At 26.3% G+C, this 17,671-nt stretch overlaps 1 protein-coding gene and 1 long non-coding RNA gene across 24 annotated transcripts in view; one reads left to right on the forward strand and one right to left on the reverse strand.

The window, feature by feature from the left end:
- LOC123269560 (protein piccolo) overlaps positions 1-17,671 on the forward strand; it is a 70,431-nt gene that overhangs the window by 26,207 nt on the left and 26,553 nt on the right. For 16 of the 23 annotated variants that reach the window (XM_044735362.1, XM_044735363.1, XM_044735365.1 and 13 more), the window contains 2 exons: positions 11,863-11,968; positions 15,505-15,567. In XM_044735362.1, coding sequence (XP_044591297.1) covers positions 11,863-11,968; positions 15,505-15,567 — 169 coding nt within the window. The remainder of the gene's footprint in view (positions 1-11,862; positions 11,969-15,504; positions 15,568-17,671) is intronic. The other 7 variants (XM_044735364.1, XM_044735374.1, XM_044735377.1 and 4 more) reach the window with 3 other exon arrangements.
- Positions 11,931-14,803, reverse strand: LOC123269565. Its single transcript, XR_006510453.1, has 3 exons — positions 14,450-14,803; positions 12,219-12,277; positions 11,931-12,018 (listed from the first exon to the last, which is right to left on the reverse strand). It is a non-coding gene; the product is annotated as an uncharacterized LOC123269565 (long non-coding RNA).

Raw genomic sequence — 17,671 nt, forward strand, 5'->3', positions numbered from 1 at the left:
CGTAGAAAAAAAGTCGAAATCTTAATTTGAAGATTTCAAATCCACTAAATCTTCATAAAATTTGATTTTTTTTTAAATTAAACAAAATTTTATATTTAATTATCTAAATAGTAGAACATTTTGAAAAAAAAAATTTATGAATATCTTTATTTTTCGATTTTTTATAGCTGACAATATGTCGAACCCAATTTCTATATAATTATTCAAAACATATGTCGTGTACAAGTTCATAAATGTATGTTTACTTTTATATGCAAATGCATACTTTAAAAATCTAATGCAGTAAATGTATACTTTTACTTTTTTGTTTTCGAAATAACTTTTGAATGCGACAACTTATCGATTTTCTGTACTGTAATATTAGAGAACTTTTTAAATAAGCTTTAATTTACTATATTATAAACCCACATATTAGCTTAGAAAAAAAATATCTATCTATCTAATGAAATTTTTCAATTGCATTCATTTTTACAATCTTCAAAAGTTGTTCCTAATACTGAGAAATCTACTTCCATTTCGGCTACCGAATGGTATTTTTATTGATTTATTACTAGTGTATTCTTGTAAAAATTTGATGAATTGTCATGTCATATGAGAATAATGATCTCTGTACTCTACTGTAATGAACTAGTAGCACCATAGATAAAAAAATTATCATACAATTAACTATATCCTGGTTAAAAGCACAAATCAACAGTCAATAAAGCAAATTTTATTTAATTAGAAAAAAAATACTTAATTATTTTTCGATAAAAGTTTTAATTACTTTTTAACTTTTTAGTTTTATTTATCTCTCAAAGCGTTTAACACATATGACCTTTTTTTGTATTCTGTCTACAAATTAACTTTTGAAGTGTCCGCTTTGAAATTTTTCAAACGTTCATTAGCGTAAATTTTTTCTAATGACAAAAAACTCTTTTATAAAAAAGAGCTTTCTTCTAAAAAAATTATAAAATAGAGTTTCGTTTTCCTCATCCTCCAGAATAAAAAAAAACATTACATTTATTTATTTTCTTTGTTATTTTGACATATCACAGTTTTGTCAATATTGTTTTCTTTTGTGTTGGACATCGGTAAATCCATGACTTTTTTAAAGTGTCCAGTCCATCGACTAGAGTTAAGTCCAGTCTTTGTGTTATCTATCTATATATTTATATAGATAGACATAGATTGGAAGAGGTTGTTGAATTTTATTTTTACATGATGCATTGGACGGTTTTATTCGAAGGTACTCACCGAGTGTCTGGAAGAGTATAGTGAGTAGTGAGTAGTGAGCAAATATTTGTCATGCTGACCTCGACGAAATTCTATCAGAATCTCAACATTTCGGACAGTACGTGAGATAAAATGCCTGGCATTTAATATTTACAGTAAAAATAAAATCCACTGGCGAGAGACAATTCAAAGAGGATGATAGAGAAAGTAAAATAGGAAATAAAAACAAAAAAAAGGTGGTAGAGGGCTTAAGTGATTAATTCACAAGCCGAGTGACCGGATAATCTAAATTGTTAATTAGGTGAATTGAGTCAAAATTGAATATAAAAATATTTTTGGCAGCTAGAGTGAAAGATTAATGCGACAGAAAGCCAGAGATTAAGCTAATAGTTCACGTGAAAAGCCCAACTGTCGAATCTGTTTCATTGAGGTATTTTGATTGATGTGAAATGCATTAGGGGTTGAAATTGTTCAATCACCATTACTCTCCATACATTTTTTAAATTTATAAATTTTTGTTTTCCATTCGTACTACATCTCAATGATTAATTGTATCAATTGAGAGCTCACTCAAACTACGGATCAAAATTTTTTATTAAAATTGATTGGGCTGGAATAGGGTTCAATTTTTGGATCGGCTGTTACAGAACACTAACGAGATGTGTCATTTGCTCATTTTTATACTTTTTGATAAATGTTTATGTATTTTGATATCATACATGCCCTTGATCGATTATTATTTCAAATTTTAGGGGTTGCAAAAATTTTTAACACCTCGTATTTTATGTAATTACTTTAATAATTACTTTTGTTATCGTATAAATCTTTCGTTGTTACATCGTCACAATGTGACAGCCGAGAATTAGAAAATTAGGAATTATGATTGAAGAAACTTTGATTCATTGACTTTTTGATACACTTTTTATTACAATATTATATAAGGCCGTACCATGTCAAATTGATCACTTTTGAACCAGACCTCTTTTGATTTGGCAGAAAATTTTTTACTAATCCAAAAAAAGTTATTGATTTAATAGAAAGAAAGGTTTTTTTTCCTTCAAATAAATATCTTTTCAAAAATTGAGCAATCAAAACGTTTTTATTTTTTAAAATTTCGGTATTAAATGTATTTTTTGAAAAAAAAAAAAAAAAAAAAATACGGAACAAATTCAGATTTTTTAATTCGATGAAATTTTGCACTTTTTCAGAAAAAAATTATTTTCTCAAAATTCGTAATTTTTATTTTTTTTCAAATAAAAAGTTTATATACTTGTAGATAGTTTAGATATTTTTAAGATAAATTTTGAAAACAATATCACTATGATAAAATTATTTATCGAGAATTTAATGATAAATATGACGAAACAAACTATTTAAAACAACAAAATAAAAAATTGACTATTGCCCAAATAACATTTAAAATCCTGAAAAGACACTAATTCAGGTTGACTTTTATGACAATGCCAAATTAAACTATAAAAATTCGTTTTATAACACAGATATCTCTGTCACAGAATTTTTATTATTCCATTAATTCTATAGATTATTTTTTAACTTTATCATTCTATAACTAAACTCAGAAAGTAATAAAATCTGTCGAAATAACAATTCAATTCTATCTAGAAAATAATTCAAATCATTGAGTATAAATTGTATTTTAAAATTCTACTCCACGGAAAGATGCGTGCGTCATATATTGATTTTTTATGCTGTGCGTCTGTCTATAGTATATCTATGACTGTTCATTTTTCAACCAACTGGATTGTAGAAAAAGTTCAAACACGAAAAGATAAAAAATTTTTAATTGAACACTCCATTATATTTAACTTCGACGTTTTTTGATTATCTAACAGTTGAATTGTTCATCAAAATTTAAATTATTTAAAATAAAATTACCACAGCAGATAAAAAGTAGGTTTTATTGCAAATTCTTAAAATTGAATTTCATCATCCTTAAAGTAAATTATTCGACTTAACAAGAATTTGCAAAATTCACAGTTGTTAAGCTTTCTTACGCCTAGCGGTTGAAATGTAAAACGCGGATGCGATCTAGTTGTGAATGCTCCATATATATAGTGTTGTCAATTCAAGCCTTTTAAAATCGCTTACATCACATATACATATATATAAATACTTTATTAGAATTTAACGAACTAGAAAAATTTGAATAAATTGTAAATAATTTTTCTTCAGAAAAATAGTTTCTTTTATCAAAACTTTCAGGTATTATAACGACTAACGGTAATTAAAACTGAAAATTTTAATCTTAGTTTTACGGATGATTATAATTAAAGTCGATATTGTATAATACAGTAGTTAACTATGAAGAATACAAGTTCAAAAGCAATGTGATTATCATCGAAGTAGCGGAGTCGACGATCAGGATTCCAATTGAATTTTCATTAGCGTCTTACTTGTCTCTATAGCACTTAGCAATGACTTATTACTCTAGTTATTGACATTGAAGCTTTTTAAACGCTGTCTAACTTACCAATCAACCTAATTGCAGTATTCAATTATCTTCAATCCTGGAAACATTTTAATTTAATTACTAGTAACCTGCATTCACTATGTGACTGCTGAGAGTTACTAATTGTGAATAAAAAAATTAGGAAAACGGTTGACCCTAAAGGCCGTCCCTGCAACTTCCCGCTGATTCCGTTAATACATGGCCGTTTTTTTTGAGCTCTTTGAGCTCAAAAATACAATCTGTGTGTTGTTTTGAGCTCTCCGAGCTCAAAACGATACCTTTCATATGCTTTGGAGTTCTTGAGCTCAAAATTCTGATAGAAGTTTCATAGAACACTATTTTTTGAATTTTCAAACCGCAATAACTTTTGAATGAATGAACCGATTTTTACGCGGTTGCCGGCATTCTACGCAGTTTTTTAAGCCTCATGACGAATTTATAAGTTTTAATTGGTCAAACTAGAAATTTCGGAGTAACTCCGAAAAAACACTTTTTTCAGTTTTCTTTCGTTCACGATATCTCTCGAACGAATCAACCGATTTTGACCGGCTTGGTGGTGATCGACGTGGTTTTTTGATGTTAAGAGTTGATTAGTTTTTGGAATCGATCGGTAAAGCCGTTTAAAAGTTATCCCAAAAAAACCACTTCTGAAAAAATTTTTTTTTCTATTTTTTTGAGATTCCTCCAAATTTCTCAAAATCTATCGGCCCGAATCGGTTCAAATTTTCAGGAAATCTAAGTTTGGCAAAGCCCTTTCAAATGGCATCAACCGCGATGAAATCGATTCAACCGTTCAAAAGTTATAAGAGGTTTACACACATACACACACACACACACACAGACATAGTGACACCCTCGCGGGAATAATCAGTGAAGCTTCCTAGGACCTCAAAACGTCGAGATCTGATGAAAACTCGATTTTCGAAAAACGAGGTAAAACCAATAACTTCCCGATTTTTGAAAATTTTCAGTTTTCTTAGCGGGAAGTTAAAAATTATTTACTCAATGAGTTTTCGGTATTTTTTATCACGATGCTTATAGTTTGTGTACTTTTTATAGTATATTACATACCTAGGCCAGTAAAATAAGAAAAGTCTCAGATCACATGTAATTGTTGGCCGAGGCGAAGCCGAGGTTGACAAACATGTGATCTGAGGCTTTCTTATTTACTGGCCAAGGTGTGTATACTATTTTTCTGCTCGACGTAGCCGGAATGTGGCAACTTTGTTTAGCGCAGCGGCCAGAAAGTTGCCACTTTCCGGCCGGAGGGCAGAAAAATATATTTAAAACATGGTATTACTATGACAGGATTAATTACTAATTATTTAATGGAAAATATGACGGACACAAATCAACGAACTATATAAAATTACTCCAAAAACTTGAAATAAAAAATTGACTATCACCAAAAAATATATAAAATTGTGAAAAGGCATAAATTCGAGTCAAGACAATTTTGACAATGCCAAACTATGAAAAATGAGTAATGTTGCATAAGGAATAAATTTGTTGAAAATTTTCAAAAAATTAATTTCTTGTCACAACAATACCCATTTTTTTTTAAATAAATTTTTTTTTCTTAGTGTATAAAAATTCTCTTTAAAATAAATATATTCCTGTCACAAAATTTTCCTTATTCTCTTAAATATGTGGATTAATATTTATTTATTTGACATATAATTACATTTAAATGCATAAAACAAATTTTAACAATCACTAAAAACAATCTATAACCTGGAAAGGGCAAAAATTTAGGTCAATACTTTTCCAATGATTATTAACTAAACTAAAAAAATTATTCTCTTAGTTATACCGATTATTACTTCCTACGATTTATTATTCCTTAGAAAAAGAAAAAATTAATAGAATTTCACATTTATATAAAAATATAAAATGCAGAGATATCTTATTTAATATATGACATTATCTAAATTTTTCAACTCATAAATTTTAATACTTCTATTGAAATAGCGACAATTTCTTATATATTTTATAAATCTAGCAATTCAATGAAAAAAAAGTCCTTTCATACTTTTAATTAAAAGGAAATGTACGATTTAAATCTAGAGGAGATTAATGAAAAAGTTCAATAACAGTGTTCTAATATTGAATAAAAAAAAAAAAAAATTACATGTATTTTAAAATAAAAATCCAATAACCGAGTTTACATTTCTGATATTTTTTCTGAATAGGCTTGAGAAGTCAATGAAATATCCTTGTATTGAAAGGAAAATCTCTCGGATTATAGACGTTATCTAAGCTTTTTTTATTCTGTGCTACCAATGAACCAACAATCCGGAGTATTCGCTCGAGAGAATTTTATACTCAGTCAAATTCAATTCATTGGATATATATTAAGAAATAAGAAATCACAAGAAGAGAAGTGAGAATAATAAAAAAAAGCTCTCACTCTTTAAGCTCTAATTTATTTCTTCTTATTATGCAATACAATGTGCACCTATCTACATATCTTCAGTAGAGTCAAGACTATTCTTCACCGCTTCTTTACGGTCGTAGGCAAAGCGACTCGTCTAGACTCGAAAAAATTATCCATCAAGCTTTGTTCAACGATGCTCATTCCAATGCTAAATCGATTCTTCTTTTCTATCATAAATAATAACAGCAGAAAAACTTTTAAAAGTGTAAAAGCATAAAATGCAAGATAGAAAAAGCTGGAAAAAACGCATGTACCATTGCTACATTGATCAAACGACAACAATGCATACAGCTTCAGGCACGAAATTCTTTTTTATTCACTCCTTCCTTTTTTTCCGTTGTTTAGTTCTTTATTTGTTTCTTTTTTCAAGTGTAATCTGCGGCGTCAACTGGTACTCATTGCCCAATTGTTCAATGAAAAGTAGTTCTAAATATATTTACAGCTGTTACTTAACACATTATGCCTACAATTATTTCAATTTTCTTATTTTTTTTTTACAATAATTTGGCTAATTATTGATTTTTATTAAACATTACAAAAAATTAACCCTTTTCATAAATCTTTTGTTTTTAATTTAAATTAACATTTATTTTATAGAAACAGTAATAATTAATCTGGGTAATTATTTACAAGTGGGGTCACTTTTTTTTTTTATTCTGCTTGTTTTTACGGCGCATTTATGATAAAAAATGTCGTGAAAGGAAGAAATAAAGATTTCGATAGCTTTTTTGCCTTTAAAAGTTGAAAATTTTAGCTTTCATGTTTTTGGATTAAATTTCTATTTTATCTTTTTTTGATATATATATATATGTGTATATATATATATATATATATATATATATATATATATATATATATATTTTTTTTTTGAAAAGTACATAAAAAAAGAAACATTAAAAATTAAAAAAATTGATCAATTTGATAAAAAAAAAAAATTAACATGGCCCAGCATAGGTTGACCCCGCTTGTAAATAATCACCTTAATTTGATTATTGTGATTTTTATAAACTTTTAATTCTTGAATTTTTTCTAAATTAAATTTTTAATTTGAATTTTTCTCGTTAAGTTTAAACGAAAAATTCCATCTAAAGATGAAGCATATAAAAAAAAAAAACATTAAGCTTGAAAAAAAATTTCTTTATCTGTAGATGTCATATCATAATTTCTAAAAGTTTCATGTCAAAATGTTTAACAGGTTATGGATCAAGATAAATGTAAAAAATATTTCTTTAAGTTGAGAAAGAAGTTACCTAAATTATAAGAATGTTTCTTAACTTTTTGAATAATAGTTCCGCAGGACAATACTAAAACATGATGCTGTTACCGGATAATATAAATAATTTAACTATTCGGACATCATAATGAAATGACCTAAATATTTGCTAAACATTGTACTTATTTAATTACCCGACAGCATTTTCAAACGTAATATTTTGTTCTACCCTAAAGCTTTTGTCTTATAAAATACATGTACACAACAAACTTGTATCAAAAGTTAACACTTTATAAAGTTTCATATCCACGAGATCCAAGTTTAGAAACTCACTAAATTTTATTATATTCTTCTTTTATACACTCGTGTATTTTGTTATCTAACGTGTGAATGAATAACTTATGTATTAAATAACATTTCTAACTTTTTATTACAAAAATTTAGATTCAAAAGTTTGCAGTTGTGACATTAAATAGTTGATCCTAATTCATCTAAACAGCGACAAAGAAAATTAATTTTTTATTATTATAGATAGTAAAATAATAAAAGTCCTTGTTAAATAAATTGTTGGGAATTTATACGCTGGCTTGAAACATTGTAATTACTAACTGACGGATAGCATCTCTTTGTGGTGAAGAGTAATAAATTACAACAACGTAATACGAATTTTATCGAATTTTTTTTTAATTTATCCATAATTATTAACCCATTTTTTAGCAATTAATTTTATACTTTCATCTATAAACTATAGAAAAAAATTTTTTCATTTAGCCATCAATTTTGTAGCATGCAAAAGCCCGTAAAAGCGAAAACGACAACATAAAACTCGCTTTGATCTTTGAATTAATTAAATAATTAATCAGTTTTATCTTAGAGGAAAATTATCATATTTAACATGCTTTGAAAACTAAATGTTTCGCTCAGTTATCTTTGTCCGTATATATGCTACATTCGGCTTTTGATCATTGTTATATTTTTTTATAAAAAAAAATTTAGACAGTAACATGACGGAGGTTGAATAAAAAAAGCGCTCCACATTTTTCTACTCGTTAAAAACACATGAACATGCTTTCGTTGGGTCAAGCATAAAATTATTGATCAATGTAAAGTAGGGTAAAAATACCAGTTTTGGGCGCCGTATGTTCACTTATTTTTGGGGGAATATGAAAAAAGAAAAAAGGTGACTTTTTTCAATTTATTAGAAGTAAATTAAAAAAAATTTCCATAGCCTGAACCAGGAATCGAACTTTAACTCTTACGCCCCGGTAGTTTTCCGAATCAAGCCGGTTTATTCATCAGTGATCTATCTCAATAATATAAAATGCGCTATTCGGTCATACCCGAAATGGAATTATAGATTTATTAAATAAATATAAAAAAAAATGTTTTCCGAATTTTCAAATCACGAAATAAATGGAGAATATCATCAAAAGTAGACGAATAATAGCTTAAATTAAAGAAAATAGTGTAAACTTTAAGATAAATTTAATATTTTGAAGCTATTTTCCACAACTGAAAAATTATTTAAGAATAAATGATCAAAATACATTTATTGATAAACTTTTTTTTAGTTTTTCTAATCACAAAATACATTGAAAAAATTTTTAAAAGTAGACGAACGGTAACTTAAATGAAAAGTTATTATGTGAACTTTAAGGTAAATTTAATAAATTTGAGCTATCGTGTACGTCTAGAACATGTCGATGAAATTAACGAAATTCAAAATTTTTCGGAAATGAAAAAAATTATCAAATACCCACAAATCGTGAATTAACTAGCCGATTTTGCTCATTTTCAAACTTGATCTCAATAGTGATTCATAGAATAAGTTCATGAATTCTCATAAAGATCGGTTAATAACTGTGGACGCAATCCTGCTGACATATATCACATATATATATCACATATGTATGTAAATTTTTGGGCCAATGCTATTTTTCGGCATAACTCGACGAAATAAAACACATAATAAAAAAATTTTCTTCAAATTGCGACATGGCCAGCTACAATAGCTAGATTCCAAAAGACATCTACCTGATAATTACTCCATTGCATTGTAAAATATACTTTTCATAAAATTTTATTTATTGAAAATTACTAAAGTATAATTTATGATTTATTAGTTAATAAAAAATCTGACTATTTTAAAGGAAAATGCATTAATTGTAAGTGTTTAAAATATGTGTATAGTAATAATTATATAACAGTAAATTTTACTAAACATCTGGATATAAGTACGATAAGTAATGTATTTATTCATTTCTACAAGTCTTGTTAAATTATTGAAACTCGTTTCTTCGGTGTACGATCAAAAATTTAATTTCTAGTTAATAAATTTTTTAAGAATTTATAATATTTTTCCTATATTGAGAATAATACTCTTGTTAACAAGTATTTCATAATTTAATAAGTTGACATTCTTCCTATATTGAGAATAATACTCTTGTTAACAAGTATTTTATAATTTAATAAGTTGATATTCTTCATTATTATCAAGAATATTCCTGTCTCGATTTTTGAAGTTTATATAGATAAGTTCGGTTCAAAGTTAATTATCCAAAGCCGTGATAAAAAGTATTAATTTTCCGATTGGAAAATTAGTCCATGAAAATGTTTTTCTATTAATACATATTAATAATACGGTGTATCGTAAATTAAGCTGCCAAAAACAGAATTATAATTTTAGCTTATCTTTAATTACCAGTTATAATTATTAGTTCTCATCCAATTACTACATTTCTTTTTTTAAAGTTTCTTAAGAACACATTAAAATTTCCATATTGTATAGTAACTGTTTATAGACTGATATATAGTTATATAATATACATTTTGATAGCTGATTGTTTTATTGATTTTTAGAAGGACTAACAGCTTAGATGTTGTATTAACTACTTTCTGTAAATATAAATTTTTAACAATTTTTATAATAGTAACAAAGAGCATTCGCAATGAAAGACTCTTTGATTTTTAGAGTAGTAGTGTTCATATATTGTATGAACTTATTTTGTTTAGCAGTTTATTTTAAATAGCGGCTACGTTTTTAATATGATTAATGTTTCAATAAATTTTTTCTCGTATGAAAAATTATTAAAAGAATTGGAATTTTTATTTGACATTTTTTTGTATTTCTTGCCGTAGGTATACTTTAAAAAGTAAACATTTTTTTTTTAAAGGTAAATAAAATTTCTTTGCATGAAAAATGATGTCATGTTCTTTTCTGGACACTTGAGCATTTTCGGGCATTTCAATTTTCCTTATACTCAGACTCAGACGTCAATGAAAAATATGCGATCTTATTTCGTCCCTTTTTCCAATAAGAGTATGATGGTAGTAAGAAAAAACCGTAAAAAAAATAAACCAATTTATCGGTCCAATATATTTAACTTTACCGGTGTATAATATAATAACGTGATTCGATCACAAAATAAAGTAACAAATTGTTAGCAAAATATTTAGGTAGTGAAATTCATTTGACGCTATAAAATGTTACATTTCTCTGATTCAATGTCACAAATCATAGAACAATTTTATTCATGCAGCATCATTTTTTTTTTTAGACTTTTTACGTCAAAAGAGAAATCAGAATGTACATATTTATAGTAAAAATTTTCATGTAGTTTCTAATTCTCTTAGTTATCTAGTTATTTTTAATCGTACTTAGCCTTTCTCATAAATAAACAGAAATTTGAAATTTTAATAAAATAACTAACGTAAATAATGAATATTAAAGAAAATGAATTGCCCATTCATTTAGTTTATTGTTTTTGTTTTCTGGTAATAATAAACTGTAACAGTTTTTCATTTTATATGAATTGTGAAACAAGTTTAAACAGGCGTTGTGAGAAATGTGCCATGTGACCTTTGTGGTATATATTAGTGTGCAATGACATAAACAATGTCAAAATTTGTGATCTACATAACCCATGAAAAAATTTGTATTACAAGTATATATTGAAAAATAAAAAATATAACTTATATAAAAAATATGTTTTTAATGATTAAATTTTGGTCAATTTTGATGTATGGATTTTTATATTTCTTAATTATAATTTAAAATAAATTAAAAGTATATCGAAAATACACGCAAAAAAATAAAAAAAAAATCTATTATAAAAATTTAATTCAAATTATATCATATATTTCTAATTTATTTTTGTAATTTTTCATTCATTTCAATTGCAATTATAATTAAATTTTATACGAAAAATTTATAAATATTTTTGATACTATTTTTTTTCATGAAGATAAAAAGATTTTGAAAACAAATGAAAAAGATTTTTTAAGCAAACTTTTTCTTCAATAATTTTCTTAGCTCAAAATTTTTTTCCTTAAATCTATTTAGTTTTCTATTAGTATGATGAGGTTGAAAAAAAAATATATGAGTATAGTGAGAATAACCGCACAAACGATTCATAAAAAAATTCTCAGTTGAAAAATTTCTCAGTTATTCTAAATTATAAGAAAACGCGGACACAAATATAAAATAAAAAAATAATGAGTTTGTTCTTGATATTTTTTGTATTTCAGCAGCTCCACTCAGAGTACAGGAGCACATATACATGGCATGAGTACACAGGGCCGCATCAGGAGCACACAGTTGTACGTCGTGCACCCCAAGCACCACCAACTTCCAGTAAGTTTATTTTACAATGCTTGTTCCACCGACAGTCTTGAATAAAACAACTAAAAAAAATATATATCTTATTCTTGAAAAAAAAATGAAGAAAGACAAATAATAATTGCAAAAAGACCCACAAACTATAAAACAAAAATAATAATATAATAAAATAACAAAAAAAAAAAAAAAAACTAATAGCAAAATAGGATCAATATAAAATGAGAACAAATTCAATACTACTGTTCTTTATTCATCTTTATATTACCTTGGCATTGTTGATTGATGTTCACATTGTTTTTTATCTATATCCATTCTAAGTAATCGCTTGTCCATAGAATCATTCAAGAATAATACATATACATTTAGTATTTATAAATTATGATTATTCGAAATAAAATTAGACCTTTGAAATGGAAATATAAATGAACATCAATTAAAATTGCAAAAAATGTTGGATTAATACTAAAAATATTCTTACGACTTTTTCTTAAAATAAATAGTTCGTTTTTGTTTTTAGGAGTGTTAGTCATATTATTCTTGGTCGTGCCTACACCTCGTGAACGTCTACACGTTTTTCATTGTTACACTAGATGAAATAAATTTATATTTGTTTTTTTTTTTATAAAGTTTTCAAAGTTCATTAATTACTAGTATTAATTATTTTTACTAGATTTTTTAATATATATGTATGAACATATATCTTTTGATCTAATTGTCTTAGTAATTAAATTTTGACCTACCGATCTCTACTGAAAGTTATTTAGAAGACTGTTTAGAGTAAATTTAATCAATCGTGTTCATAATTAAATATTTATTTCTACTCAAACGCTTTGATATTCTTTAATCAAATTTTATTAAAATTCTACCTATAGTTTTTTCAATATATGTAGTTTAATGTTAAAAAAATTTTCTTATCTTAATTTTTTATGTTTTCAAATAGGCATTAAACTGATATTTTTCAAAAATAAAAAATCAATTGATTTACAATCGACTAATGAATAAATTCTCAATTTAAATTGTTTGGAACAAAAATATATTAGGTAAACTTTTTATTTTGCATACGAAAAATAAATTTTGAAATTATTTTCTAATGATTAATCGACACTACCGATATTTTTTGTATCAATTTTAAGGTAGTTAAGAATGTAATAAAATTTATTTTATTAGTAAAGTGTAGTAAGACAATAATCACATTAAATTTTTGATTATTTATTCATTAAATTTCAATGCAAAGGCTTTAAAAGCCAAATGGCAAGAAGATACATTACATAGATACAAGATTAGATATTTATATATCAGTAATATTATTATTACTGTACAGAAAATATTTCTTATTAATAATTAAAAATATTTAAACACAGCAATTTCTCGTTTTCTCAATAACTATACAAAGAACAAGTAAAAAATATTGAACTTTTAAAGTTTTTGCGTTTTACATTGAGTCTTATCAGACGATAAATTTACATTTTTATAACAGAATTTATTTTATTTTATTTTACAAACAGTACCATTAGATTTCAATAAAAATTGAGGCAATAAGAGAAAATAACATATTTAACATTTTGCATATTTGAAAAAGAAGATTCAGAGAAAGTGATAGTAATAATTAATAAAAAATTATTTCTGCATTTTTTCTCTAGCGCAAAATTGCATAGGTAAATTTATAACACCAAAAAACAGTAGCTTGATTTTATAATAAAATTCTTAAACCACCCGAGTCAGAATAATGAACCTATATGAGCCTACATGAATCTACATGAGCCTACAGGATAATTTTCGATTGTTTTGATCGATATTATCCAATTTATAAATTGAATTTTTAAGTTTTTTTGTCAATAATTTTTTAGTTACTATTTAAATTCATTTGTTTTGTACTATTAAATATTGGTATGAGTATATTCTGTGAAGTTATATTGATCAATCAAAACAATTAAAGATAAAAATATCGATTAAAACAATTAAAAATTGTCCTGTAGGCTCATGTATAGGTTCATGTAGACTTATGTAGGTTCATTATTCTGACTCGGGCAAGAAAACAATTTTGAATAGTTTCATTGTCTTGAATCAAGATGAAAAATTCTTCATCAAACAAAATTTATAATACTTAATTAAATAAATTAAGATAAATTTCTCAGTTTTAAGAATTTTTCTCCTTAAATCAAGACGATGAAGCTTTTCAAAATGATTTTCTTAGTTCAAGAATTTTTCTCTTGAATTAAGTTGATTTTTTTTTTTTCATTATACATAAATCAAACGAGACTTTATATTTGACATTTGACTCTTCAGTATCTGCAGTACTACCTTGAAAAAACTAATAAAAATTTTCAGTTAAAATAAATTATTCCAGTTGCTATGAGTTATGTTAACTGAAATAGTAAAAACTTCTAAATAATTTTTAATGAAATATTTTGGTTGAGATAAAATTGGTATGCCAACATTTAATTCCAAAAACAATTATTATTATTATTATAAATATTAACATTAATTAATAATTACCATTTACATATTATAGTATTTTTCTAACTATTGTTGATAGTACTTTTGTTGTTTTGTTTCTTGTTACTCTTGCAGACACTCTTCACCTATTACTCTTCATTACACTTAACACTGAATTTAAATGTTGCTAGTTGTTTATTTTTACATTCTTAAAATGCACACTCTCGTGGATTATACATGTCAACGAGGATTCCTTTTTAGTACTTATACGCTTGAATAAGTCACAATCCAAAGAGTACATTTGCCCGGAAAACAGACGCTCATTATGTGCACATGAACGACGGCATCGCGTGTTCTGGGGATTCCCTAAAGAGCAAATGAAAGAGAGAGAGAAAGAGTAAGATGGTAAGAGGATGATTGCAAGGGTGAGAGGGTGAATGTGGGTGAGTGCCGCGCATAGTCTAACCTCCTGACCCCACTATTCCCTTAGTCTCTTATTATACCGCAATCAAGCATTTCGATTGGCTATATGCACAGAAATAACCGCAAGAATTCGACGCATTTATAATTAACTTATTTTTATTCACAAGTTTCCGTTCTGATTTCCAGCCAAGTGTCAAAATATTATTTGATAACTAAATATCTTCGCAATAGCAATGAGACAATGTTATATGTTTGGAATTTAGAAAGTCAGGGTTCGATTCCCGGCAGTGATACATTAGGAAAATTGCAGCAAGAATAGATTTTCTACAATGTTTATATTATTTGAAAAATAAATATAGTATTAAATTTTAATAAAAATAAATTTGTATTTTTCTGGATAAATTTATAAATTTTATTGACTTTAAATAAATTATTTATAAAATTTTTTTAAACCAATAAAAATTGAATGATATTTTGATACAATTATAGATGCTGTTAAAAAAAATGCGTCATATTTTTGATAAATTTCTGCCTGCACAATAACCATGATTTTGTAAATAAAATAATTTATATATTTTTAATAAAATGTAAATGAATTGGAAGTAGTGAAAAAGGGTGCAAAAGAATACTAAGTAAAAGGTAAAAAATTTGCCAAAATCGAAATCGGTGCCAGCTGCGAATTTTGATTGCAGCAAAGCAAGTGACCGCGAAGCTACAATCCGCCAAGTCAACTGAGGATGAAAATAATACCGAAGGTAAGACGAAAGTGACGTTACGAACGGGTGCTACGCAAACCAAGCCTTTTATTATTATTATTATAATTATTATTATTACTTCTATTATATTTATATGTAAATTATTATTTCATTTATTTACTTACTATTATTTTCCACACACTGTAATTGAACTCTTATCTAATTCTATCTCTAATCTTAAATCTATTACGTGTTGATACGAACGTAAGAAAATGAGTCGTAAGAAATAAACAAAAATACACGCTTATGTCCTGCTTGCTTTTTTTATTTAATTATGACAATGATTATGATTAATTAGCTGTTTATGTTTGTTTACATTGATGGAAGAATTTATTTGAGAGTGAGAAATTAAATTTTTCAGAATTTTTTAGAATGAATAATAAGTATTTGTATTGAATTTTCATCAAATTTATCTGAAGTTTTTTATCGAAATGAAAATGACTTTATTGTTAGAAAAAAATTTTTTCTTATTTGCTTAAATGAAAGTAGGAACAAAATTTAGTTGATTCAAGAAAAATACTATCTTCAAAATTCACTTTTGTTTTAAAATATTCAGTTTGAATTAGTTTAAAAAATTCACAAATCAAATCAAGAAAATAAAACTCAAGAATAGAGAAGAAAAGTTTGCCATTCAATCATATTTATTAATTCAAGGAAATACTTTATTTTATTATCAAAAATAAGTCTAAAATATACTCCAGAATAGATGATGAAATATTTTTTTTTTGCAATTTTGAATGAAGAATTTGAGAAATAAACCTTTTAGATGAAGAGTTTGATTACACCTCATGAAGATAACATAGTTTTAAGCTGGAGATGTAGAATTTAACTAAAAAAAGGCCATTTGGCAGCCGAAATGGAAGTAGATTTCATGATGAATAATAAAAATACTACTAGGGTTGCATACGAAAAAAAAAAAATAAATTTCTGTTCGATTAAACAACAATGACGTCAAAACGAATGCAAAAGTAAAATTTCATTAAATCTGTTTGAGAAAGCAGGTGATTTTTGGCCTAGACTGATAATGAGGAACACAAATTAAAGCTTATTTAATAAGCTTTCAGATGCCATTCATAGAATTTTGATGATATCGCGTTCAATTGTAATTGCACGAAAATACGGTAAAGTGAAAATTTTTGCGATTTTTGAAAATTTTTGAATTGCTATTATTCCTAAACTATTTAATTTGGAGAAATAAATAAGTACAAAAATTGAAGCTTATTAAATAAACTTTCAAATGCAATTTACAGAAATCCGATAGGATGTCGCGTTCTATTGTTATTGCATGGAAATAAGGTAAAAGTGAAAATTTTTTGCGATTTTTGAAAATTTTTAAATTGCTCTCATTTCTAAACTAATCGACAGATTTGGCTCATCTTAGAACTTAACCTCGGAAATCGTCCTAAGAATAAGTATGTTACGTTTTATTGAGATCCATATAGAATTACGGAAGTAAGAGAAGAAACAATGCCGATTATATCGTATATATATATAAACTTTTGAACCATATGCATTTTCTGAATCCGCTTGACGAGCTGAGTCGAAATATAGAAAAATTTTTCAAAAGTTCCGTCATGAGGACCAATGCAATAGTTAGATTTCTATGAAATCTACTAAAAAACGAGTTCCTAGACAAGAAATTCTTGAATAAAGACATCCGATTTTCTTTAAAATAATTTTCTTGGATCAATAAGTTTTTTTCAGTCAAGTAAGTCACTTTGAATGAAAAAAAAAACATAAATGATTTAAATATTTACCTATTCAAAAAAAATTCTTCTGTCAATGTAGCCTGATAATTTAAAATTGCATAAAAGGTCGCAAGTGCATTGACCGGTAATTGTTTTTTGCTCGACTGGTATCCCCGAAAAAAGTTTGTTCCCAGTAAAAGTGCTAAAATTTTATTATCCTACATTCGTTATCTCTAACGACATAATTTAGAAAAGCAAAAATCGCGTGCTGAATCTCTGGTGTTGCGTGACTGATGTATGTTATAGAGTATAGAGAAACCGTGAATTCCAAGTCACTAAAGTCGCATGTTTGGCGCACTACTGTTTAGTTTAAACTATGACTTTTCGACGAATCGATAGCTGCATTATATCATGTG

This window comes from Cotesia glomerata, linkage group LG7 (genome assembly GCF_020080835.1).
Source record: "Cotesia glomerata isolate CgM1 linkage group LG7, MPM_Cglom_v2.3, whole genome shotgun sequence".
Lineage (NCBI taxonomy): Eukaryota > Metazoa > Arthropoda > Insecta > Hymenoptera > Braconidae > Cotesia > Cotesia glomerata.